At 45.4% G+C, this 26768-nt stretch overlaps 2 protein-coding genes across 5 annotated transcripts in view; both read right to left on the bottom strand.

Annotated features, from left to right (window-relative positions):
- LOC101350619 (MICAL C-terminal-like protein) overlaps window positions 1–1422 on the bottom strand; it is a 66465-nt gene extending 65043 nt beyond the window's left edge. The window contains exons 1-2 of the mRNA XM_023736926.1: window positions 1416–1422; window positions 748–931 (exon numbers count right to left, since the gene is read on the bottom strand). Of these exons, the coding sequence (XP_023592694.1) occupies window positions 748–931; window positions 1416–1422 (191 nt within the window). The remainder of the gene's footprint in view (window positions 1–747; window positions 932–1415) is intronic.
- Window positions 1423–9882: 8460 nt separating this feature from the next.
- Window positions 9883–26768, bottom strand: part of MICAL2 (microtubule associated monooxygenase, calponin and LIM domain containing 2) — a 168838-nt gene continuing 151952 nt past the window's right edge. For 2 of the 4 annotated variants that reach the window (XM_023737297.1, XM_023737300.1), the window contains 3 exons: window positions 22211–22397; window positions 20639–20727; window positions 9885–17693 (listed from right to left, as the gene is read on the bottom strand). In XM_023737297.1, the coding sequence (XP_023593065.1) occupies window positions 17295–17693; window positions 20639–20727; window positions 22211–22397 (675 nt within the window). In that variant the 3' untranslated portion in view covers window positions 9885–17294. Of the gene's footprint in view, window positions 17694–20638; window positions 20728–22210; window positions 22398–23440; window positions 23549–26768 lie in introns of all 4 variants that reach the window. The other 2 variants (XM_023737310.1, XM_023737302.1) reach the window with 2 other exon arrangements.

Below are 26768 nucleotides of genomic sequence, written 5' to 3'. Positions count from 1 at the left end.
TTAGGTCAACATGAGTCAGAGTTAACTCAATGGCAGCTATCTGTCTGTCCGTCCGTCCGTCCATCCGTCTGTCCATCCATCCATCTATCCTACTGGAATCAAAGTTCTGTGAGAGCAAGGGCTTAGTCTGGTCTTGGCCACTGCTGTATCCTCAGAGCCTCGCAAATACTAAGCAATCGATACCTATTTGCTGACTGACTTCCTGAGTGAATTCAGTGTGTCTGGGGGAGGCTGAGAGTCTGCATTTCTAACGACCACTCCAGGATTCTGATGCAGGTGGCAAGGACAGCACTCTGAGAACTACTGAACTAAGCCACCAGGACTTCGTTTCTCTGTTCCTCCCCAGCTGAGCCTCCCATCATCAGGCCTCACATGTTACAGTGGGAGGGTCCCACACAGCCTGTCCCTGTGACAGGGGACACCTGCTAGGCACCCCTCATGCAGCCTGGTTGACAGGGAAGAAGGTAGTGGGGCCGGAGCCTTTCCCTTCTCTGAGAAATAACAACTGCTGACACTTACAGGGCTTTTGATATGCCAGGCATTGTTCTGCACACGTTACACACATAAATTCTTTCACCCTTCCAACTCCCTGTGACACAGATACTACTATTGTCCCATTTTACAGATAAGGAAATGGATGCACAGAGAGGTCACGCTATGAGGGAGTGGAGAGAAGGCCACATCCTGAATGTTATCCCACCCCTGCAACCCTGCCACCCTCCACCATCCCCAGCAGTCTGAGCATACCTGGTGTCATCACTGGTGACCAGGACACGCACAGCCAGCACATCCTGCCCAACCGTGTCCCCCCCAGGGCTGATCCTCACTGAGGTCCATTCGGAGGGCAGGGGAGAGGTGGCTTCACATTCCATAACACTGGGCTCTGGCTCAGGGACACTCTTTGGCTTCTTGGGGGAGGTCGGCTCATCTGCTGAGAGGAGAACAGATCTAGAGAGATGGTGGGAATGAACAGCCCCCGAGGCACCTGATCTTTCACGGGTTTGGGCAGGATGCTGGGCGTGAGGGGGGTAGATCTGGGGTCTATGCAGACACTCCAAGCCTGACCTTCTAGTCCTCTGTGCCACTGATGAAGCCTCACCACTCAGCCCAGCAGACACCTCAGCATTTAGAACACACCACTTGTGTGCCGGGCACAAGCACACAAACATCACCCCATTTACTCTGCAGGGAGGTCTTGAAACGTTCAGAGGGGCCACCCCAGGCCCACCGGCCTCTCAGCCACTACTGTCAAAATTGCAACGACCAACAAGTTGCTAAATCCAGGGGTAAATTTTCAGTTCTCATCTTCCTTGATACACCAGCAGCATTTGACCCAGCTGACCACTCCTCATTCTAGAAACAGCTCTTCTCTTGGCGTCTAGGGCAGCACAGCCTCCTGGTTTCCTCCTCCTCACCGGCCATGTCCTTCTTTGTCTCCTCTGCTGGTTCCACCTTTTCTCCCTGACCTTTAGCACTGGAGGGCCCCAAGGCTCAGTCTTTGAACCTTTTCTCTGCTCTGTCTACACTCACACCCTTGATGATCTCATCCAGGCTTTAAACACCCTCTAGATGTCAGTGAATCCCAAATTTATATTGATCCAGTACTGAATGTAAGGTTGGTGGCATCTCCACGTGGACGTCTGATAGACACATCAAGCTCAACATGTCCAAATTGAACTCATCTTTGTGTCTCCCCAAACCTGCTTCACCCACAGCCTTCCCTACCTCAGTAAATGGCAACTTCAGCCTTCTAGTTGTTCAAGTAAAAAACCCTACAGTCACCTTTGATATCTTTCATAATTCACTCAAAGCCATTGGCGAATCCTGTTGACTCTACTAGTTACCTCTCACCAACTTCTCTGCCACCACCTTGGACAGAGCCATCCATATCTCTTGCCTGGGTTATAGAAATAGCCTTCTACCTCATCTACCTGCTTTCCACCTCCCTCAGCCCCACTTTAGTCTGTTTTCAACACAGAAACCAGAATGACCTATTAAAATACAAGTCAGATCATGCCACTCCTCTGCTCAAAACCCTCCACTGCTCTTCATTTTACTTGGTTAAAGCTGAAGTCTTTACTGTGGGCTTCATAGTCCTACACGATTGAGTTCCCAGTGACCCCTGGATCTTATCTCCTGGTACTGCCCCCCACCGAACCCTGCTCCTGCCACATTGCTCCCTTGGTGTTCCTCCAGCACTCTGGACATGCTCCCATCTCAGGACACTTGCACTAGCTTTTGTCTCTGCCTACAACAGGCTTTTCCCAGATATTTGCATGCAGGGCTCGCTTGATCACTGCCTTCAAGTTTTTGATCAAATGTCACCTTCTCAGTGGGGTCTACTCTGATCATCTTATTTAAAACTGCCACCCACACCCTGTAATGCGGATGGGAGGCATTTCAGGAGTACGTGTTATAATTGGATGCTTGGTTATGTTGTAATAATAATCAATCATAATGTCAACAACAGCAGCAGCTTACTTTTATTGAGTGCTCTTCATTCCCCTTTCCTGCTTTATTTTCATTCATACATAACACATAGTGCCTTCTAATAATCTATAAGATTTTCCTCATTTATTTGATGTATTGTCTGTATCCTACCACTGGCAGGTAAGCAGTGATTTTTGTCTGTTGGTAGAACTGTGCCTGGCAAAAGGTAGATGCTCAGTAAGTATCTGTTGAACATATAAATAAACGAGCAAAACAGGCAGCCTGAGTCCCACCTCCATCTTGCCTACTAACTAGCTAGGTGACCCCCTTCTTTGATCACAGTGAAGCAAGTGTCCTTCCTCCTTTTTAAGGCACCTCAGCTTGGCTTCCTCTTACCTTCAGGGAAACCCACCCCATGAGGGTCATTATCTCCTCTCTTTCCTGAGTCCTTAACTTCTTTCTCTACTGGATATTTTCCATAAATATTTAAATATGCTGAGGCCTCTTTTGTCTTAAGAAAACACTTTAAGCCCAGTCCTATTCCCAGTTCCTAGCCAACTCTCTCCTCTTCATCCATCCCAGCCCATCTTCTTGGAAGAGTTGCTACATTCACTTTCTCCCCTCTTCACCTCCCAGTCACTCACTCACCATCCCCTATAACCCTACCCCTGTGCTTCTACCATGCTCCCAAACTGCCCTCAACAAAGTCCTCAGTGGCCTCCTTGTTGCTAAATCTAATTTGCAGGACTTTGGGGTCTTCCTGCCGCCACTGACCCATTTGACACCCTTCCTGATCCTGGGGACACTTTCCTCTGCCTCTCCGGCTGTTCCATCTCAGCCATCCAGTCCTCTAGTCAGCCCTGAGATGTTGGGGTTCTTCATGGTTCCACCTGAGTCCTCTCTATATTTTCATCCCCTGAATTCTCTCTGGGAGATGTTATCTACTCCCTAAGTATCTGTCAGATAACTCATAAGGTACCTCCAGCCCAGATTTCTTGCCTAAATTTAGATCCATAAGCGCAAACTCTTGGAGGATATCTCTCCTGGATGACTCTCAGGCACCTCCAACTTCATGTATCCCAATCTGAGTCCAGCACCCTCCGAACACTCTGCCTTCTTCCCAGCATTTCTTATCTCAGTCAATGCTACCACCTTCAGCCAAGCCCCTCTCAAGCCAGAAACTCCAGGGTCACCTCTGGACGCCCCTCTGTCCATTTTCCTCCCCAAATGGCTCCAATCAATGGTTACCCCTCAGGGCCTGGGTTCAGTGTTGGCAGATCCAATTATTTCAATACATTTTGATTTTAATGTGAAATGTCTCAAGTTTTAAAATTTTGTACAAGTCAAGCAAAACGTGTATAGGCAGATTCAGGCAGTGGGCCACCAGTTTGTAACCTCTGGGGTGCGTACATAATTGCAGGTGTGTTTATGTGGCTACGTGTCTATGTTGGTGTGATTGTGGATGGGAGGCACTTGAGAAATAGGGGTTATAATTGGATGCTTGGCTTCATCATCATCATTGTCACAGCAGATTACTTTTACTGAGTGCTCAATATATAGCAAGAACTGTTCGAGCATTTGACATATATTATGTCTAAAAAATCCAATACACTCTTCTGAGTAAATTATTATTATGCCCATTTTGCTGCTGAGGAAAGGGAAGCACAGAGAGGTTAAGACACTGGTACGGTCACATTTCATCAGTGCACAAGGACCAGTTATATGTCTGTGAGCACAAAAGAACCACAAATGCATGCCCAGTGTGTGTGGCCTTTGTTCTGGGAGGGTTGGCTGGAAGGCATCCCGAATTCTTCACTTGCTTCCCATTAACAGATGTATGCTTTGTCCTGTGACTTTGCAGTCCCTCCCACTAGAGTCGGCAGATACTTCCCTGCCCGACTGATGTGCAGCTTGGCCACGAGACTGTTTTGACCAGTGGAAAGTTAGTGGATATGACGTGAACAGAGGCTTTAAATGTGCTTGCTGGATTGGCTTGCCTGCTCACACTCCTGCCAGTTTGCCAAGAGAAGAGCTTGTCCCAGACAGCCATTGCCCCTGCAGCCTGGTTCCCCAATTAAGGGCACATGGAATAGAGCCGGAGCCAATCATAGCCTGGAGCCCAGCCCGGCCCACCCTTAGAGTCGCAGACTGAAGCAGAGCCACCCCAGCCAACCCACAGACCCATGAGTAAGAAAAACAGTTGCTATAAGCCACAGACATTTGGGAAGTTTGTTATATAAATTATTGTAGCAGACATCCAACTCTATACCTGGGTTATATCCGTGTAGGTAAGTGTGCACATGAACTGCATGTTCAAGCACTTGTATATTCAACAGATGCTACTGGTTCCCCTCCTCTGATCCAGGCCCATGGGTTATGGCTGCCTCTGGCCAGCTCTGGGTGAGGGTCTGGGGCTCACCCTGTGTCGCATGCCCACGCCACCACCCCCACGCTGTCTTGCCCAGGCTCAGTTGCCCTCTGTCTTAGACTTTGTCTGAAGTCATCTGTGTTCATGGGGAGAATTCAGGGCTACAGTGGGGGCTGTGGGAGGCCCAGGGAAGAGGTCTGTGGGGGCAGAGGGTGGGGAGGATCCACTGCTCCCAGCGCAGCCACCACCAATGTCCTGTCGGGATGCAGGTCTGCTCAGAGCTGAATGCCTCAGCCCTTTCGCAGCGCTCTAACCAGACACCTGCGCCCTGGGAAGGATGAGGCTCCAGAAATTCTAAGTGCTGGGCCTGGGTCCACCTACAGGCTTGGCAGAGGCAGGCAGTGTCAGGGAACGTCTGTCCTCACACACACCCCAGCAGACAAGTCCTGAGGCCCTTTCTAGCGAGGCTGTGCTGCAGTGCCAGGTGAAGACCTTTGCACCAGTCCTGCTGGTGACATTGTCTCTGCTCTCTACCCAAGTCTGGAGGCCCTTCCACTCATCCCCAGGCCCCAGGGGAAACATCAAGCAATATGTCCACCGGTGCATTTTTATTAACCCCATTTTACGGTTAAGAAAACAGGCTCAGAGAAGTCATCTCACTTTTCCAAGGTCACACAGCTCCTAACTGCCAGAATCAGTTCTGGCTCTGGGCTTGGAAAACTCCCCTTGCTGTCTTGCCCACTGTTCTTTCTGGAGAAAATAGTGTAAAAAGCAACCAGAGAAACTGCGTGTATCTGTCAGGAAAACAGAGCCCAAGCTAAGGAGCTCAGAAGAGGAAATTTACTATGGGAAACTAATTACAATGGTGTTGGAAGAATTGGAGAGCCACACGGCAATCAGAGGCAACCCTGAGATGAGCAACAAACAACAGCAGGAAGCCGCTGGCTGGAGGGACAAAGAGAAGAGTTGGTGTTACCAGAGTCCAGAGCCACCTGTAGGAGCAGGTACCACAGAAGGGCTGCCCGGTGCGAGTTAGGATCACAGGTTGAGGAGCACCTTGGAGAAGATGCAGCCATTGCCTGCGGTGCAGACAGATACGAAGGAATGCCCTGGCTTCTCCCTTTATGCCCCTCCAATCTCCTACCGGAGCCCTGGTGACACAGTGGTTAACCGTTCGGCTGCTTAGCAAAAGGTCAGCAGTTCAAATCCACAAGCCACCCCTTGGAAACCCTACGGTGCAGTTCTATTCTGTCCTATAGGATCGCGAGGCGTCAGAATCGACTGGGCAAGAGGTTTTGGGTTTAATCTCCCACCAGTGCTTCCCAATGGTCACACCTAGCAGGAAGCTGGTTGCAAGGGAACCTGGGAAATGTAGTTTTCAGGAGTTGCACTTCTCTAATACAGAGCAGAGCAGGGGAAGGGCGGGGAATGTATCCGGGAGCAAAAAGGCAAATGTCCAGGATGCTAAGTATGAAGCATTTTCCCCATCCTTTTATAAGGTAGCCTGTGATGCGGGAAGGGATACCAAATACCTCCCAGTGGGAAATAACCTGTGGCAGGCAGTCCCTCTACCCACTGTCAGGGGGTGCCACAACTGCTGGGGGGTGGGGGGGGGTGGGGTGGGGACCTGTCTATGCCAGTCCCAAGGTCCTTTGCAGTGCATGGTCCTTTAAAATATAAAGGCACTGGTGCCCAAAGACAGAGCCACTGCCATCCTGGGGGCTTCTAAGAGTGACTCCTCAGGGTATACTACTGGGGATGAAGTTTCTAGGGGTCTTCAGGGAACAAATAAATTGACAGATAGCCCTGGGCCTCTGGGCCTACACTCACTATGGGCTAGCTGCCCTGCTGCACCCCGGCCAGGTGAGCCACTGAAAACCCTATGGAGTTTTACTCTGACACACATGGGCTCGCTATGAGTCAGAGTTGACTTGACAGCAACTGGTTAGAGGCATCCTTGTCCCCAGTTCACGGAGGGGGCTTGCTCAGCGCCACTCAGTCTGAGTACAAAGTACTGGGAGCCAAAGCCAGGCCTCTGCACGCATAGTTCAGGGCCCTTACCACACGTCGTCTCCCCTTCCAGCAGGCACCTGACTCCTCGCCAGGGCCCCAGGGAACCTCTGCTCCTTTACAATTGAACATGCTGCTCTGGACTCACCTCTTTCATATCCTTGAACTTATTGAATATCAGTACCGACGAGAAGGTAATGAGGTATTGCATATAAAGGGCTTGGCCCAAGTACCTGGCACAGAGTAAGCACTAGACAAATAACAGTGGGCCCTGGGGCTTTGTGAAGCAGGGACTTTTTTTACTTATTTAAGGAATTAAAAAAAAAAAAAAAGCTGGAAAAGTGAATGAGTTCACAGAAATAAAGCAGAACAGCCCACCCACCCTGGGTGACCCACTTACTCTACTTACTATTCAAGTTGCACAGAGATTTATTTCTTCCACTGGATTATTTCCTGAGGATAAATTCCCTGGTGTAGGATTACTGGGCCAAGAGGTCAGAACATTTTTATGAATCTTAATAATCGTCGCCACATGGCTTTCCAAAGATTGTTTCAATTCATGTTTTGCTCTATGCCTAGTGATGGAGTTTATTATTTTTTCCTTACAATCTAGCTCATTTTTTCTTTACTAATTCATAGGTGCTGCATAATCTACATTCCTTTGAAAACCAAGTAAGAGCATTTTGAGTACTTACGGTTTTGTACTGTTTACTTGAATTTTTAAAAATTTTGGTAAAATATACATAACACAAAGTTTACCATTTTAGCCATTTTTAAGTACACAATTCAATGGTATTAAGTACATTCACACTGTTGTGCAACGATCATCATTATCTATTTCCAGAACTTTTTCACAACCCAAACAGAAACTCTGTACATATTAGCAATAATTCCTCTTTCCTCCCTTCCCTCAACCCCTGGTAACCTCTCATCTACTTTCTGTCTTTAGGAATCTGCCTATTCTAGATATTTCATGTAAGTGGAATCATACAATATCTGTCCTTTTGTGTCTGGCTTATTTCAGTTAGTGTTTTCAAGGTTCATCCATGTTGTGGCATGTAACAAAAATTCATTCCTTTTTATAGCTGAATAATATTCCATTATATGAATATACCACACTTTGTTGATCCATTCATCTGTTAATGGACACTTGGGTTATTTCCATCCTTTTACTATCGTGAATAATGCTGCTATGAACATGAGTGTACAAGTATCTGTTTGAGTCCCTGTTTTCATTCTTTTGAGTATATATTTAGAAGTACAATTGCTGGGTCATATGGGAATTCTCTGCTTAACTTTTTGAGGAACTGCTAAATTGTTTTCCATGGCAGCTGCACCATTATACATTCCCACCAGCAACGTATGAGGGTTCCACTTTCTCCACATCCTGCCAACGCTTGCTAGGTTGGTTGTCTTTTTGTTGTTGAGTTGTAAGAGTTCATTATATATTCTGGAAATTAAACTCAGATATATAATTTGCAAATATTTTCTCCCATTCTGTGGATTGTCTTTTCATTCTCTTGATAGTGTCCTTTGATGCACAAGTTTTTGTTTTGATGAACTCCAATTATCTATTATTTTCTTTTGTTACTTATGTTTTGGTGTCATATTTGATCATGTATATTTGACCTTATGTGTTCTAAGAGTTTTCTAGTTTTAGGTTTTAAATTTAGGTCTTTAATCCATTTTGAGGTTATTTTTTGTATACATGGTTTAAGAGTCCAACGTCATTCTTTTGCATGTGGACATCAAAATTTCCCAGAACCATTTGTTGAAGAAACTGTTCTTTCCGCCACTGAATGGTCTTGGCAACCCTGTCAAAAATCAACTGATCTTGTATGTGAGGGTTTCTTTCTGGGACCTCTGTTCTATTTCATTGGTCCATATGTCTCTTATGCCAGTACCTCACTGTTTTGATTACCATAGCTCTGCAGCAGGTTTTGAAATCAGCAAGTGTGAGTCCTCCAACTTTGTTCCTTTTCAAAAGCATTTTGGTTATTCAAGGTTCCTTCAAATTCCATATGATTTTTAGTATGGAGTTTTTTATTTCTGCAGAAAAACATTATTGTAATTGTGTTAGGGATTACATGGAATCTGTACTTGTTACAGGCCTGTTCACACTTCCTATTTTTCCTTCAGTCAGTTTGGTAGTTTGTGTGTGCCTGGGAATTTGTCCATTTCATCTAGGTTATCCAATCTGGATATATTGGACACTCTTATAATTCTTTGTATTTCTGTAAATTGATAGTAATGTCCCAGCTTTCATTTCTGATTTCAGTTATTTGTATCTTTCTTTTTTTCTTAGTCAATCTAGCTAAAGTATTGTCAATTTTGTTTATCTTTTCAAAGAACCAACTTTTGGTTTTATTAATATCTCTACTGTTTTTCTATTCTTTATTGCAGTTTTCTCCATTGTAATTTTTATTATTTCCTTCCATCTGCTAACTTTGGGTTTAGTTTGCTCTTTTGCTCTTCTTCTAGTTCCTCAAGGTATAAAATTAGGTTATTGACTTGAGATATTTCTTATTTTTGAATGTACATATTTAAGGCTGCACATTTCCCTCTTAGCACTACTTTTACTGTATGCTATAAGTTTGGGTATGTTGTGGTTTCCTTTTCATTTATCTCAAGGTATTTTCTATTTCCCTTGTGATTTCTTCTTTGGCCTACTGGTTGTTAAAGTGTATATAAATTTCTACATATTTTTTGAATTTTCAACCAACCTAGCAAGCGTTGGCAGGATGTGGAGAAAGTGGAACCCTCATACGTTGCTGGTGGGAATGTATAATGGTGCAGCTGCCATGGAAAACAATTTAGCAGTTCCTCAAAAAGTTAAGCAGAGAATTCCCATATGACCCAGCAATTGTACTTCTAAATATATACTCAAAAGAATGAAAACAGGGACTCAAACAGATACTTGTACACTCATGTTCATAGCAGCATTATTCACGATAGTAAAAGGATGGAAATAACCCAAGTGTCCATTAACAGATGAATGGATCAACAAAGTGTGGTATATTCATATAATGGAATATTATTCAGCTATAAAAAGGAATGAATTTTTGTTACATGCCACAACATGGATGAACCTTGAAAACACATTTCTTGTAGGGGAGGTCTACTAGTAACAAACTCTCTCAGCTACTGTTTATCTGGAATGTCTTAATTTCTCTTTAATTACTGAAGAAAAGTTTCGCTGGATATAGAATTCTTGGCTGATAGCTGTTTTTGTTTTTGCTTTTCCTTGGAGGACTTAAAATATGTCATCCCACTGCCTTCTGGCCTCCATTGATTCTGATAAGAAATCATCTGTCAATCTTATTGAGGATCTTTTGTATGTGATGAGTCATTTCTCTTTTGCCGCTTTCAAGATTCTTTATCTGTGGCCTTTGACAATTTGACTATAATGTATGTTGGTGTGATCTCTGAGTTTACCCTGCCTAGGGTTTGTCAAGATTCTTGGATATATACATTTATGCCTTTCATCAAATTTGGGAAGTTTTGGCCATTGTTTCTTCAAATATTTGTTCTGGCTCTTTTTTATCTTCCTTCTCCTTCTGAGACGTCAATGATATGTATGTTGGTATGCTTGATGATGTCCCATGGTACTCTTAGGCTATGTTCATTTTTCTTCACTCTTTTTTTCTTTCTGCTCCTTAGACTGGATAATTTCTATTGCCTTATCTTCAAGTCTGATGATTGTTTCCTCTGCCTACTTCTGCCATTGAACATCTCTAGCAATTTTTTCATTTCAGCTACTGTACTTTTCATCTCTACAATTTTTATTTGGTTACTTTTTGTAATCACTATCTCTTTGTTGACATATTTGTTCATACATTGTTCTCCTGATTTCCTTTAGTTCTTTTTCCATGATTTCCTTTAGCTCATTGAGCATATTTAAGACATTAATTTAATGCCTTTTGGCTAGTAATTTCAATGTCTGGGTTTCCTCAGAGATGGTTTCTGTAAAATTCATTTTTTCCTGTGAATGGGCTATACTTTCCTCTTTCTTTGAATGCTTTGAAATTTTTTTGTTGAGAACTTGAGATTTTGAGTACTATGATGTGGTACCTCTGGAAATCAGATTCTTCCCTTCATTAGGAATTGTTGAGTTTTGCTTGCTAGGGCTATAGTTGTTTGGTTGTTTAGTGACTTTATAGACTATTTTTGCAGTCTGTACTCCTTGTTGTGTGTGATCACTGAAGTTTATGCTTTGTTGTCTCTGTGGACAACTAGTGACTTGACAGAGATTCCCTTAAATGTCTGGATCAAAAACAAAACAAACAACAACAACAAAGGGCCTGTCTCTTAAATCTTCCAATAGCTGCTGCCAGGGAAACCACTGCAGTCCAGGGTTTCCAAAACAAAGTGAAGATCTGTGCTAGTCCCTAAGGGAATTGCCAGATTGACCAAAACACACATCCTCAATTGTTTTAGGGCAAGGTCCTTATTTCCCTCCCTGGTACCAGCCAGATGCTTCAGGAACGTGGGCCACCATCCTCATGGCCACAGCAGGGAGGAATGGGGGATGGTAGCTTGTTCATGCATGCTGCTCTCTGACCAAATTGCAGCAGCCTCTCCCCTCATCAAGCACTCCCCTGGTTGCTGTAAATGTCTGATCAGATTCCAGAGTTCTGAAATAGGCGATTCTGATATTTCTTTTTCCAGTTCCATGGTTGTTTTGGTGGAGGGACTGACACCTGCAGCTTCCTACTCTACCATTTTCTGTAGTGTCACTCGTACAGTTTACTTTTTAAATTTGCTTGAATGTGACTCATTTATTTATAGCCTTTGTCTATTTATCACTGGATTTTTAATTGACAAATACTAACGATCACTTACATTGTGCCAGGTGCTTGGGGACATCTGATGTGAATAAACTTTTAAAATATCATAGCAATAAACTTCTTTGTTATCACATTTAATGCAGATTTCCCCCCAGTCTGATTGCCTATTTATTTTCACTTTTATTATTACCATAAGTTTAAAAATATATAGTCAGACTTATGTCATGTTTTTCTATGTGATTTTTTTTCTGTTATAGGTCTTAAAACTTAAAAAGTTATTACCCCATTATCTAGTAAATTTTTAATTATATTATTTTAAGTCTTTAATCTAGTGTTTTTGGAAAAAAGAATAGTTTACTAAACACTGTTTGTATAGAATGTAATATGCAAAAGAAAAAAAAAATTCAACTTCAAATAGGTATGGGAAAGCTGATTTTAACAAAGTTAATTAAGCTTCTTTATTAGAAAACTCCTCAGAGGTTTCAACACACTAATGGATTTTGTTAATCTTTTCCAAAGTTTGGGAAGAATTGGCAAGGTTAGTATAAAACATTTCTCAAACTTTGTGACTATGGAACCTTTTATTCATGTTATTCATGAAGCACCTCTTGAGGCTAGTGTTCCATTGACACACTTTGGAAAATGTTGCTTTAATCCAACTTCAAATAAAAAAATCAAAACCAAAATAAAAGCTCCATGAGGTGGGGATTTTGTCTATTTTGTTCCCTGCTGTATACTCAGCTCAGAGCAGACACTCAGTAAATATTAGTTGAATGAATGAACAAATGAGTGCATGTACAAATGAACAAAAAAAAAACCAAATCAGGTTTAGCACAGCAACACTGAGATAGATACTCTCCAAGATACAAGGAGGGATAGGGACTCTGTCTGGTTGGCAGCTTTATTCCTAGTATTTACAGTAATGTTTAAATAATAATTCAAATATTTGTTGAATAAATGAATGAATAAGTCATTTGCTCAACCCAGCTCTTCACTTCTAGTCCCTGATACTCTTCCTTGCTGGGAAGGGAATAAGTACACCTGGGTAAGAGTACAGGATCCTTGACCTTAGGCAGCTCTGAAGGCAGATCCAGGTGCCAGCAGCTGGGCTCAGAGGCCCAGGACCACAGAAATGCCTCTTTGGAAGTCCGAGCGTCCTCAAGAAGCTTACAGGTGACTTGTCATACCAGTGTCAGAAGCTCAGCTACATCCAGCCTGACAATGGCAGGCATCTTGCTGTAGGGAGGTTGAGGACCAGTGCAGGAAAAAACAGACTTCTTTGGCACAGCCCAGGCTAGCCAAGTGAGACTCCAAATCCTTTCCTTAAACACTTCCTGGAGTTGGGCTGGAGCCTGCCAGAGGTGCTGTACTCAGAGTGGCCCTATGGGCAAGCCTCACAGCATAAGACACTGAATGGCCTAAACCTTTGTGTGTGTGTGTGTGTTGGGGGCAAGGGGTCTCTTAGGATCTCAAATGGCTCTCCATCTGGAAGAGCACATACACCTTGTTCATAGAATCCAGAAACAAATGTCCAGTCTCTCTTCCTTACCTTTTACCCATCACTCAGCTTGTCCAGCATAAAATTTTCAAGAGCAACCTTTGCTGTCTAGGAACCTCAATTAGTGTAAGGTTCATAGTAAAGCTTTCCTATAGGTCCATGGCTTGGGATGCGTAGGGAGACATGGGTGCAAGTAGCTGTCAATACATTCTGTTCCTAAAGCTGAGGTGACACTGACCTTCACCCAGCTATGCCCTGCATCTAGAGCAGGAAAGTGCAATGAGCTTTCAAGAAAGAAACCACAAAGCCTGGCCCAGGAGCATTGGTGACATTTTCCAAATATTACCCCTGGGTAATATTTTTTTTCCAAAGTGCCCCAGCATAGCCCCAGAGAGTCCCATGTCACCACAAGTGCAAGTCCTGCCAGCAGTTTAGGGAAGACTGATCCCCTAAACCAATCCCTGGGTTTGAGGTTTTAGAAGCTTCCATGGCAAAGAAGAGAGGAAACAATGAGCTTTATAAAGAACCATATTTATTTTCATTTACAGCATCAAATACCATAAATAAAGCTACACATTGTTTGCTGTGTGCAAAATACAGGGTTCTGTGTGGCACTGTAAATGATAACCAGAGGTCACACACATGCGTTGCGATGAGATAGGGAGTCTAGTTAAAGAGGAGGCTGAGAAGGGAGGAGGACAGTCTTTGGTTGACATTCTATAAAGGGAAGGAGGAAACTCTGCAAGAAAAGATAAGACAAGAGCAACGACCTCTTACTGGCCAGGATCTGCACCAACGCAGCAAGGGATGAAGCATGCAGGGCTATGCAGCCAGGTCGAGAGGACAGGATGGCTCGGGGTCACATGCAGGACAAACACCAACTGCAGCCTGAGACCTCGAGGCCTGGCCTACAACAGCTCCATTGTACATGGGGTGTTGTTTCTCTTTAAGAGCACTTTGGTGGTTCTGCTGCTCTAGGTAAAGGAGTCAGTGGGAAAATGTCTCTTGAGCAGGGCTACAGGGGCATTTAAATTGGCCACTTCAGGTCTGTGGCTGAACTGCCTCATTTCTTAATGACATGCCTTCCCTGTGAGGATGACTGCTGTAAATGAAGCTTCACCGTCACCTGGGTCTTTATGAGTCAAGGGAGATGAAAAGAGTCACAGCAAAACTCTTGGATCTATAGAATAGTTTGCAGCAGAGAAAGGACTTGCCAGAATAATTGTGAGGATGTATTCAAAACACAGAGCACGGGTCAAGCTTGGGATGAAGCCTCGTAATACCTTTTCTTCTTCTTTCTTTTCTAAATCCCTCCCAAAAGAATCACCTACAGTTTTGATTAGTAATCTTTGTTAGAACCAATTTAAGAAGATGGTGTATGAGTGTGCTTTTTCAGAGGTCTCTAGTCTGCAGTGTACCTTTAAAAGTGACAGATCCCTTTCTTTGGAACTGTCTCACAATTAGGCAGAGTTAACCCTCCCAAGAAAGTAAATGGCTTCATAAAGGCAACTAGAAAGCATGCAGGCAGCCCGGAGAACAAAGAAGGGGCAGCCATGCACTTGAGGTGTGGATGGGGGATGCCGGCTCAGAGGGAGAAGGAATCAGAAACGGCTTTCAAGCTGAACACCACCCATGTTGTTAGATGACCATGCCACCAAATGAGTCCATTAGTATGCAAGACACTCACAGTTAGCGCAACCAGTACCACCGGCGACGGGGGAGGACGGGGGTGCCGAAAGCAGGTCAGGGGTTAATAACACTCTCTGCAAATTGGCAAAGAAACCAGTTACCTCAGGGCAGAAGTATGTCAGCCAAAAAGTGGGTGCAGCACTGGAAGGCTGAAACGAACTGACAGCCACAGTGTAAGGTTGGAAAGAGAGAGAAAGACAGAGGAGAGAACTTAGGCTGGGAGAAAAAAAGAAATGGCTGACAACATGGGAAGGCACAGGAGTTGAAAATAAAGTAACCATTAAAAAACAGGAAACGTCCCCAAACAAGTTACTGCTTGCTTAAGAGAGATGAACCTTTCTGGTAGTGACAGCTACTTATTGACAAGAGTAAGCCATGTAGCTTGCATATGCTAACAATTCAGTCTCCTCCACTCAGAGCTGTAAGCACCCTCAGAACACCCTGTCCCCAATATCCCCTTTGCCCCAATTTTACCCTAATGTCTCAAATTCATTCTTGAATATGTTATGGAAGCGTACAGAGGTTCAGCCCCAGGGACTCACCCTTGTGTTTTGGTGCTGCCCACCAGGAAGGTTCGAGGTCTCGGAGCATACAAACATCTCAGGATTCCGACAGGAACACCCCATCCCACCATAGTAATGCAAACCAGTCTCGTCTTGGACATACATGATATTCTGAGAGATTCTAACTCTGGCTTCATGGAACATTCCACAAAGCATTTCAGCCCATCCTGAGCTGATGGTAATAACAATCACGATGAGGGGTGCGTGTGTTAACATCATGACCTCGAGTTTACATTCTATAATCAAACATAAAATGAGACCAGGGCTCCCCCACCACACTGGATGTGAAAAGCCCAGCAAAAACTGGGCAAAAACACAATGCAAGTCATCAGACTGAGAACAGTTCCAATGAGGCCAGAGGCACCAGTTCCCACCAACTTGAACACAGCCAGCCTGTTTTTCCCAAAGTCTTCAGCAAAGTGCAGAAATGTCCCCTCCTTCGTTCTACCCTAAGGAAACTCACCCTCTGAAAGCTCTCAGGAGCTGTGGCTCCAAATGCACACCAGGCTCCGCTCTCACTGATGCCAGAGGAAACCTCAAGTGATAACAGCTGCATGGAGCTACCTTGGGCTCAGCAACTCTGGATACACTGAGGGCTGTAGAGGGCTTTCTTATCAACCTTGCTATTATTCATCCCGACCCTACAGCTGGGCATATTCAGGCAGAGTGGGGAGAGTTGAGAACCTTCCTAGATGCTCAGAGTGAAGAATGCTGGTAGGCCCAATGCCAGATTTTGCCCTTAATATGGCATTTTTCCTTTGAATCAGTCAATAAACAGCTTCAACTCCCAGCCTCCCCTGTAAGTTAAGACATGGTGAGGCTGCCCCCTGGAGGTCAGATATGTGCCTATTCTAGCGCAGGGTAAAATGGTTTCTGTTTTGAACAAATATTTATGGCAGTCGAGTGGCCCAGGAGCCAGGATGTTTGTGGCAATGCTCACTGGGCAGGCCACACTTCCCTGAAGTGCTAACAAACACCCTTAGTCATAAAGGACGAGGTGGGAGAGGGCAGATCCTCCTGCGCAGTCTGACCATTATGGACCCTGAGTGGCCTTGGCTCAGCCTGCAGCCAGGGCTGGGGACCTGACGCGGAGCCCAGGGTCTAAAATGCCACCAGCTGACCTAGATCCTCTTCAGCATTGCATCAGTTTGACGGAGCTTCCGGTGATCAAGAGCCCATGGGCTTTCACTGCAATGCTCATTAGTGAGAAGGAAAAACGTATGTTTGTAGCAATCTGGTTCAAACCCTGTGGTTCTATGACATTTGGCTGTGATTTGGTATTAAAAAACAATCCATTAAGCTATTATTTTATATCAAAACAAGGGAGCAAAACAATCCTCCTCCTTCTGAGAGGACAGATGACAGCACGTGCTTTTTAGGTTCAATTCTACTCTGTCCTTCTACTCTCTTCTTCTAATAAAACGTTTGTGCTGCAAAATTTGCCCCCTGTTGACAAGTGACATCCAGGTACATACATTTAAAGGCACTTGTCAGAGATGGCACATTCACTTTTTTTTTAAATATATAAAACCCCAAAGCATTAACTTTGCACTCAGTGACTATCACAACTCATGGCCACGTTGAAGGGGTATGTAATACCAGTTACAAATTTCAAACCCGTGTTTAGAAAGATTGACCTAGAAAAAACACATTTTTTCTTGGCTTATTAAAAGTTAAAAATTGAAATGTAAACCCAGAAATATGGCTCGTTTTGGTATAAAAAAGTACAAAGCTATAGAAAACATCCTTCATGTTGGCCCTGGTCCTAGCCCCATGAGCAGATGCTCACTCTGACAAGGCTAGGCAGAGGTGACAATGTGAACCTCTTTGGCTTTGCGCTAACTGGCTACAAAATGCTAGGTTTCCATGCCAGAAGCTTTAGAAAACTACTAACACATTGCCATCTCAACCCTGGAAATGTTAAGGCACTCTGGGGCAGGCCCGATGCTTCAGTGAAGCTTGACTGGGAAGCACCTGAGCAGGGAGTTGCGGATGCTCTCGAGGGAAACCTCAGCCTCCTGGTACATGGTGGCCAGGACCTCAGAGAACACCCAGAGGAGTGGCAGCCCAAGGCTCAGGAGCTCGTATGTGTAGCAGTAGTTGTAAGCATTGTCCCTGATATGGAGGCCAGCGCGGCGCAGGAGACCCCGCATCCAGTTAAGGAGGCTCGAGGGAATGTCAAGCAGGTCCCTGGGCACCCTGAGAAGCTGGCTTAGCACATTCCTAAAGAAGGAAGTTGTGATACCTGGGGGGCTGCCTTCGGGGGTGCCAATGGCTACGGCTGCACAAGAACTTTCGGTGGGAGTGTCTCGACGAGGAGCTTCCTGCTCTTTCCACGTCTCCTCCTCCTGAGAAGGAAATCACAATGAAGGCATTTAGTCCATGATTGACACAGAGGGCTCCTCCAACAAAGCTGACTAAGAGGGCCAAGAAAAATTGAACTTGGTAGACTCTGTGTTTTGCAGCCAACCCCCCAAACAATCTCAGCCTCCCATTCGCTGCTGAGGTCACAACTTCTATGGTGGGCAAACTGACTATAGGGCTCACGAGCCTTCAAAACATGCCTTCCTGATGACCCAGCAATCCCACTCTAATGATATATCCTAAGTAAATTATTTGAAAGATGGATAAAGATGTGAGTATGAAGATGTTTGTTGCAAGAAATACTTATAAGCTAAAAATATTGAACAACATAAAGGTTTAACAATACAGGAGTAGTTAAATAAATTATCACTCATCTATGAAGGAGAATCTTTTAGAGGCATTAAAAATTATGCTCTAATAGAATTTTTAACGTCTTGGAAGCTCCTCTTGATAGACTGTTGGTGGAAAAAAAAAGACATAAGACTGTAGATATCAGAGGATTCAAACTAGGTTGAAGATATATTCTCATAGGAAAAAGTCTGGAAGGAAATGCTATGAAATGCTAATTATGCATTTCGCAGGATAAAGTGATTATAGGTGATTCAAGCTGCCTTCTTTATATATTTTCATTTGTTTTCCCATTTTTTCTACATTGAGCCTATATTACTGTATAATCAAAAAAATGTTTTAAGTTGTGGGTTCTTGCAGGTGGTGGATAATCAATCAAGCAGCAGAGAAGGGAATTTGCTAGAGGTGTCAGAGGGGGCACTATCACAGGTTATCTATAAAGTCAGTGGGCTGCTCCCTTTGCTGACACCCAAAGCCTGGGGAGAGGACCTGGAACCCCGTAACAGGCATTCTTGTGGTCAGGTGGGTCCTAGCCACAGAGGTGCCACATGGCTTTCATGCGGCTGAGGCTATTGTTCTATCTCTGGCACATGGGAAAGCTCTTCTCACCTTCTCATAAGAAACCAGCATAACCACTCACCTGGGAGCTGGCATCTGGAATGGGACAAACACCAGAGGTCAACTGAATAGACTAAGGTAAAGGAACCATCCACATCAGGCAGCAGAAGCTCTCTTCTTTATCTCTGTCTCAGTCCCTCCAGGGCCGAAAAAATTGGCCTATTTTTTTTTTTTATTTGTGTTTTAGGTGAAAGTTTATATAGTGCAAATTAGTTTCTCTTTCAAAAATTTATACGCAAATTGTTTGGTGCCATTTGTTGCAATTCCCGCAATGTGTCAGCACTCTCCCCTTTTCCCTTCACACCCCAGCTTTTCCAGGTCCATTTGTTCAGGTTTCCTGTATCTTCCTGCCTTCTCAGCTTTGTTTTTGGGCAGGTGTTGCCCATTTGGTCTCCTATATTTGATTGAACTAAGAAGCATGTTCCTCATCTGTGTTATTTTTTGTTTTATAGGTTTGTCTAATCTTTGGCTAAAAGGTGAACTTCAGGAGTGGCTTCAGTTCTGAGTTAGCAGGGTGTCCTGGGGCCATAGTTTTGGGGGTCCTTCCAATTTCTGTCAGACCAGCAAGTCTGGTCTTTTTTTGTGAATTTGAATTTTGTTCTACATTTTTCTCCCACTCTGTCCAGAACTCTCTATTGTGATCCTTGTCAGAGCAGTGAGTAGTGGTACCCGGGCACCATCTATTTCTTCTGGGCCCAGTAGGGTGGAGCCTTTGGTTCATGTGGTCTACTAGTCCTTTGGACTGATATTTTCCTTGCATCTTTGGTTTTCTTCATTCTTCTTTGCTCTGAATGTGATGGGACCAATAGATGTATTTTAGATGGCTGCTCACAAGCTTTTAAGACCTCAGATGTTGTTCACAAAACTAGTATGCAGAACTTTTTTTTTTAATGAACTATGTTACGCCAATTGACCTAGATGTCCCCTGAGACCACTATCCCCAGCCCTCAGCCCCAGTAACTTGGTCCCTCAAAGTGTTTGGATGTGTCTAGGAAGCTTTTATGGCTTTGCCTTGGTCAAGTTGTGCTGACTTTTCCTATATTGTGTGTTGTCTTTCCTTTCACCAAAGTTAACACTTGTCTACTATCTAGTTAGTGATTTCCCCTCCCCACCCCTCCCTCTCTTGTAACCACCAAAGGTTGTTTTTGATGATAGTTTTTCTGTGTGTAAACATTTTCTTGAGTTTTTATAATAGCAGTCTCATACAATATTTGTCCTTTTATGGCTGACTTATTTCACTCAGCATAATGCCCTCTAGATTCATCCATGTTTTGAGATGTTTTGCAAATTCATCATTGTTCTTTATTGTTGTGTAGTATTCCATTGTGTGTATGCACCATAATTTATCTACTCGTCTGTTGATGGGCACTTAGGTTGTTTCCACCTTTTTGCTATTGTGAATAACGCTGCAAAGAACATGGGTGTGCATATGTCTATTCATGTGACAGCTCTTATTTCTCTAGGATATATTCCTAGTAGTCGGACTGCTGGATCATATAGTGTTTCTATTTCTAGCTTTTTAAGGAGGTGCCATACCGTTTTCCATAGTGGTTGTACCATTTTACATTCTCACCAGTAGTGCATAAGAGTTCCAATCTTCTAGCAACTTCTTCAATATTTGTTATTTTCTGTTTTTTTGATTAGTGCCAGTAATGTCAGGGTGAGATGGCATCTTAATGTAGTTTTGATTTGCATTCCTTTAACCACTAATGATCACAAGCATTTCCTCACGTGTCTGTCAGCCGCCGGAATGTCTTCTTTGGTGAAGTGCTTGTCCATATCCTTTGCCCATTTTTAATTGGATTATTTATCTTTTTGTTATTGAGGTATTGAAGTATTCTATAGATTTTAGAGATTAGACCCTTGTTGGATATATCGTAGCCAAAAAATTTTGGCCTAGTTTTTTGAGGGACCCTTGAAAACCTTTTCCCTGATTCACCAACACTTTTGACACAAAACGTACCTCTCTTTGTTGCTTCAACTCTGCCCTTCTCTTCCGTTGTTTATTATTGGTTTTACAGTGAATGAAATGAGGTTTGCAGTAAAATTTGTCTGTAAAAAGAGAAAGACACCCATACACAAAAGATTTTTCTCCTATAAACCAGAGGCACAGCACACATAAGCCAGGTGACAACTACTCTCTGGATCAGAAAATAAGCTCAGGACAGTTTCAACCTTGGGAAATGGTTTCTGTCACCTGCCTTAAAGAAGTGGCACTGAGACGTAGCAGTAGACTCCTGGGATAGGGCTAAAATCCTCAGATAATCCCCAAACTAAACTGAGGTCACGCTTCTTTATGAGTCCAGTTGCCAGGCAGCCAAATGGACAGCCCTGAGCAGCAATACAATCCCTTTCTGGGATCGTGAGGCTGGGAAAGGCTGACAACAGATGGCAGCAGTGATGGGGAGGAAAGGTCCAGAGGGGCACACACGGGGTACCTGGCCACTTTCCAGGACCACTGGGTACCCTCCAGAGAAGCCTTCTTGCTCATGGTTATAATATCAACAATAAAACCAAACCAAACGCATTGCTGTCAAGTTGATTCCGACTCATAGCAACCACATAGGACAGAGTAGAACTGCCCCATAGAGTTTCCAAGGAGCACCTGGTGGATTCGAACTGCCAACCTGTTGGTTAGCAGCTGTAGCACTTAACCACTATGCCACCAGGGTTTCCAATATCAACAATAGTGATGGTAATAATGATAACAATAGCAACAACTTATGTAGAACCCACTATATACCAGACACTACTCTAAATGCTTTACATGAATTAAGTCACCAATCCTTACAACAACATTATAAGCTAAATACTATTATGATCCTCATTTTACAGATGAGGAAACTTACGGACCAAGAAGTTAAGAAACTTATTCAAAGTTCTATGGCTAGTAAGTGGTACAGTCTGGATTTGAATCCAGGCAGTTTAGTTTGAAGGTATGTGATTGTAACCATTAGGCTGCACTGCCCATCATTATATGTGAAAATGCAAATATCAAGTCCTGAAACTTTGAAAACCATAATTCATTCCCATAAGCGCACTTCTTTCATCAATGATCTCCAATATGTCACCTATCAGAGGGGAGTTACTATTATGGCTATTTTTAATTGTACATAGTTTGTAAATAATAAAAATAATAATATGCTACCTTTATTAAACTCTTATTACATGCTTGCTGAGGTGCTGAGCCCATTACATAGGTTATCAGGTTTAGTTTTCTCAGCCACACAAGGGCAGTGAGAGGTGGTAAAGCTACACAAGAAAATGTACAGAAAGCACTCAGCACATAGTAGGTGCTTACCAATGCCTGGTCTGCCACAGGTACTGACAGCTTCTCCTTCCCTTCAGGAGCCCCTGCCTACACAGGCAGCCCCTGTCTCTAGCAGGAGCTCCTAATTTCCCTTAGCAGCTCCTGACACCATACTCCCTGGGAGGCACTGGGCATCCCAGGGCCTACAGAGGAAGAGGAACCCAGGCCAAGGTCGTGTCAGAGGCCGAGGCCAGAGGTAAGTACTACTCTGGCCCCTAGGATTACCTTCATCACAGTCGAAGGCATAGGCAGCCAGACGCAAGGTTGTGGCACAGATGCTGCAGCGGAAACAGTCGCGGTGGAAGAAGTGGCCCTCTGCGCTCAGTCGCTCCATCAAGTACACACGCTTCTTACAGAAGTAACAGGTGTCGCTGCCGCCCAGGTTCAGGGGGCACACCTTTCGCATACAATCCTGATGGGTAGGGGGAGAGGAGAGCAATGCGTTAGGGCCTATATGCTCTTCTTCAAATTCTCAGCCTAGGCTTTCAGAAATTCCATACTGAATCATGGGGACCTTGTGGAACTTCAGTTTGCTGCAGCAGAGAGTGAGGGCTGGGAGGACATGCTCCCAACACAGATGCATCCCTGCAGGGGCTGCTGTTAATTGGACTTCCAGACAGACGGGCTGGCAGCAAGGTGGGCCAGGGAGGGCTCTCCCCGAAGGCTGGCTGCTCTGGCTTTGGGTGGGGAGTGATGCGTCCTGGTCTAACGCAGTGCAGCATCAGTTCCAAACATGTCTGCCCAGGGACCGTCTCTCCAGGAACCGCTCCCAGTGGTTAAGTGTTGCCTGGATCCAGAGTGAAGCCCTGCTGAGAATGTCTTCCACATCCTTGCCCTCCTGCAGTGACAGGCTGGGCAAGAAGAGCTACTGGCATCAAAATTGTTCACAAGAACTGCAAAAACGGAAGAGGTTGTGTCCTGCAGCCCACCAGTATTGTCAGTCTGCCAGCCAAATCCCCAAATTCAAGTGAGGAGGGAGAGGCTGGGGCAGGGGTTCACACGGCTGATTATAGGGGAAGGTGCTCAAGGGAAACCGAAAGAATCGTCAACCCAAATCGCTGGCGATGGCAGCAAGCAGCTTAAGTTGGAGAAGAGGAGAATTCAAAAAAAAGAGAAGTTTTTTCCATTATGTAATTCTCAATCATGAAGGCAAAGAATGTCCAATAATGCAGTGAGCCATTCTCCAGAGCCCCGGGCTTTAGAGAAGATACTCTGCCTTGTGCAACGGCCTACACGGCTCTCACCCCAAGGGACCTGAATGAGGTTTGTCTTAAGGAAACCCAGCCTCTGAATAACCTCTGTTCTCCCATCCTCGGGCTCCTCTGTCTGTCCTGCTTGTTCCATGACAAAGAAGGGGAGCCTCCGAGGCTGGGCATCCTGTCCGTGTGCCTGCACACCCTCTCTGGGAGGCCAGAGGCAGTGTCTGTGGGTGAAGCTGAAGGGCGCCATCCTTACCAGGTCTGGAGAGGCGGCCTGGGTCTTAGGTCTGTGATCTTTCATGTACAGATTGACCAGGACTTCAGCTGCAGCCCCTATTCCGCTGGAAACTTTCCCTACCGTCAGCTAACCAAGAGCAGAGGCAGAGAGACAGAAACAAAGGTAGAGGCCAGTTAGCACCCAAAAGGAAAACACAGACAGGATGGGTGTGGGAGAGGGCTCCACACCCACATGCAAGCAGCACCCAAAGTCCCAGCAGAGGTTGCAGCAGCCAAGGGCAGGTGATGGGCATTCGTGAGACGGAGAAAAGGAAGGAATGGAACCCTGTGGCCTGGGTGAACCAGGTCACTTGCAGAACTACTCCATTAAAGGTGCAAGGCCTTCAGGAGCGCATTCAGGCTCTCGTTTTACAGGTGGGATAAATGAATCCCAGAGAGAGGAAGTGATCTCCTCAAGATCACTTAGCAAATAAATACAAGATTCAGAACTATACACAGGTCTCCTGAGCTCCAGCCTGCACACTGCCGCTCTCACTGGGGGCTGGGATGGCTTGAGCTGCTCAGGCCAGTAAACAACAAAAAGGCCTATATTGCAAATTGTGTAGCCATAGTCTTCCAAAAACCTGACAGGCAGAGAAGTCAAGCAAAGGAGAGAAAGAAATAAGAAACCAAGAGCTCACAGACAGGAGGATAAATTAGCAGCCAGCCTCCTGCAGAGGGAGTCCCTGGGTGGTGAAAATGGTTAATGTGATCAGTTGCTAACTCAAAGGTTGGAAGTTCAAGTCCACCCAGAGGCGCCTCTGAAGAAAGGCCTGGTGAATTATTTCTGAAAAATCAGCCATTGAAAACCCTATGGAGCACACACAGTTCTACTCTGACACCCATGGGGTCGCCATGAGTTGGAATCCACTTGATGGCAACTGGTTCCTTCAGAGACATGTCCTTCTTGGAGGGCAGCACGCTGCTTAGTGAGCAGTGTGGCTGGCACAAGACCTGGGGGAGGGTTTGAACCCAGCTCTGTCAACGTACTAGCTCTGCAACCTGGCCCAAAGCCTCTAACTTCCGAGCTTGGGTTCCTCATAGATTTGCAGTAAGGCCAGAGTGAGGAAATGTGTGCACCTGCCTGGCATTTAGCAGGGGCTGGGTCAAGATGGAATTGACTCTCCCCTCCCTTTCTCCCCTGAATTCGGCATGCCCCACCTGCTCTGCAGCTCCTGTGTCTTTGGGGAGTGATGTCTGGGTCTACCTCAAGTCCCTCCAGTCCAGGGCCACAGACCCATAGCCTTGCAAACAAAAGCAGTGCCTGGAACAGGAGCGAGTGGCCGGCCCACACTGGGCAGATGAAGGGGTCGGGGGAGCTCTGCAGAGGTGCCCAGGGCTGGTGCGGGGTCAGGCCAGCTCACAGTGAGGGTGGCAGCCATCCCACATGGGCCCAGGGAGCGCCGCCTAATGGGCGGTGGGTGCTAGCAGCTTGTGCTCCCACGGCATGGTGATTCCCACCTTTAAATGCCTGGATCCCCACCTATCTGCCAAGAGGCAGGTGAAGCCCAAGTGCAGCATGGCCCAATCCCTCCTACAACTCTCAGAGCAAACTCCAGCTTACTTCTCTTTTCCCCACCAGCTCTATAAAGCCCACCTAGGCAATGTTGCAGTCTCCTCGTAGGTGAGGCAAACATGCATAGTATGAGATTCTGTAAACACTACTCCTGATCCAGGAGCCCTCTCTTTCTTCCCACCTTCCAAATCCAGCTTCTGGGAGATGTGGCCACAGACAGCAGTAATTTAGGCTGAAGGGCCTCTGGGCAAAAGTTGACAGTGATCATGACAATAAAAACAGCAAGTTGTTTGTGGACAAAGGAGCCCTGCTGGCACAGTGATTAAAGCACTTGGCTGCTAACTGAAAAGTCAGTGATTCGAATCCACTAGCCGCTCCATGGGAGAAAAATGTGGCAGCGTGCTTCCATAAAGGTTACAGCCTTGGAAACCCTATAGGGCAGTTCTACTGTGTCCTATAAGGTTGTTATCAATCAGAATCGACTCAGCAGCAGTGGGTTGGGTTTTGTGGACAAAATAACGTCCTCAATCTAAACCCAAGACTATTTTTGGAAGGTCACATTAAGGCCACATCTAAGCTGATAACAGAAAGCCTCAAACACGCAGCAGCAAGTTCAGGGAACAGCAAGGCGAATGGCAACAGGCTTGCCGTAGCTCCCATCCTCAGCAACACAGGCTGACTTGTCAGATTCCTGCAAAGCACAGGCACTAAAGAAGGATGAGCAGGTAAAGGGACACCAAGTGGGCTGGAGAGAATAACAAGACCGAGAAGACGTCACTCCGTGTCTCCCTAAGGAAACCCCAACACAAAAAACAACTTGGGATCAGCTGCTCCTGACCATGTGTGTGGCTCTTGGGGATCATAGGAAATGCGGCCACAGGCTGCTGGGGAGGGTCTGCCCTGTAGACGCAGACATATGGGGACCTCATCAGACTTCCCAAAGCCTGCCACTTCCCAGTAGCAGCTGGCCAGGCACTCCTTCCCATCCAGCCCCCAAGTTGGCCCAGCCTGGGAGAGACTAGGATTCTGTCTCCAAGCACAGGCTCTGCCATTGTCAGGATTGCTATGAGTCGCTATGTGTCAGAATTGACTTGACAGCACACAACAACAACACAAATGCCAAGAAACTTGGCTCCAGTTTCCAAGAAAGGTTCAGGTATATTGGCTCCGGACAATATGCTATTGTTTGCCTGATGTTCCACCCCCTAGTGAGGCCCCCAACAATGGCCCCTCAGACATGGCCTGGAGAATACAAAGCCCTTCCTATGTTTATTTGAAAATAAAAAGAAGAGGGAAGGAAGATGAGCCTAGGGTTACCCACAGTACTGCGAAAAGGCTGCTCCCTGCCTACCCTGCCCCTTGGGCGGCTAACTCCATCGGCCTAGGGTGTGAACGGTCCCAGCAGTGCTCTCCCAGAAGGGCATGGTGGTGCCATGATACCCACGTGCAATTATTGCCTCCCTGCGTTAGCAGAGATTGACTCTCTGCTAACTGTACTCTCTGGGGCTTTAAATACATGTCCCTAATGAGACCTTATTAACTACTTAGCTAATAAGCACTTTGTGCCACCAAGCTTCTGAGCAGTCCTGACTTAGATAGCAATTACTGAAGCACGCAGAGGGCTGTGAGATTGCTGGGGGTGGCGCCACAACATGTCTGTGCAGTTGCAGCCTGCTTAGTTGTTCTATCAGCACAGGGCATGGCCCAGGCCACCTGGCCAGGGGAGCCAGAATGAAGACTGCACTTGGTCTTCCCTTTCATTATGGGCCAAAGGGCTCCTGTCTCCCATTGC

This window comes from Trichechus manatus, unplaced genomic scaffold (genome assembly GCF_000243295.1).
Source record: "Trichechus manatus latirostris isolate Lorelei unplaced genomic scaffold, TriManLat1.0 scaffold00006, whole genome shotgun sequence".
Taxonomy (NCBI): Eukaryota; Metazoa; Chordata; class Mammalia; order Sirenia; family Trichechidae; genus Trichechus; species Trichechus manatus.
This window is presented reverse-complemented; position numbering and strand designations above follow the sequence as displayed.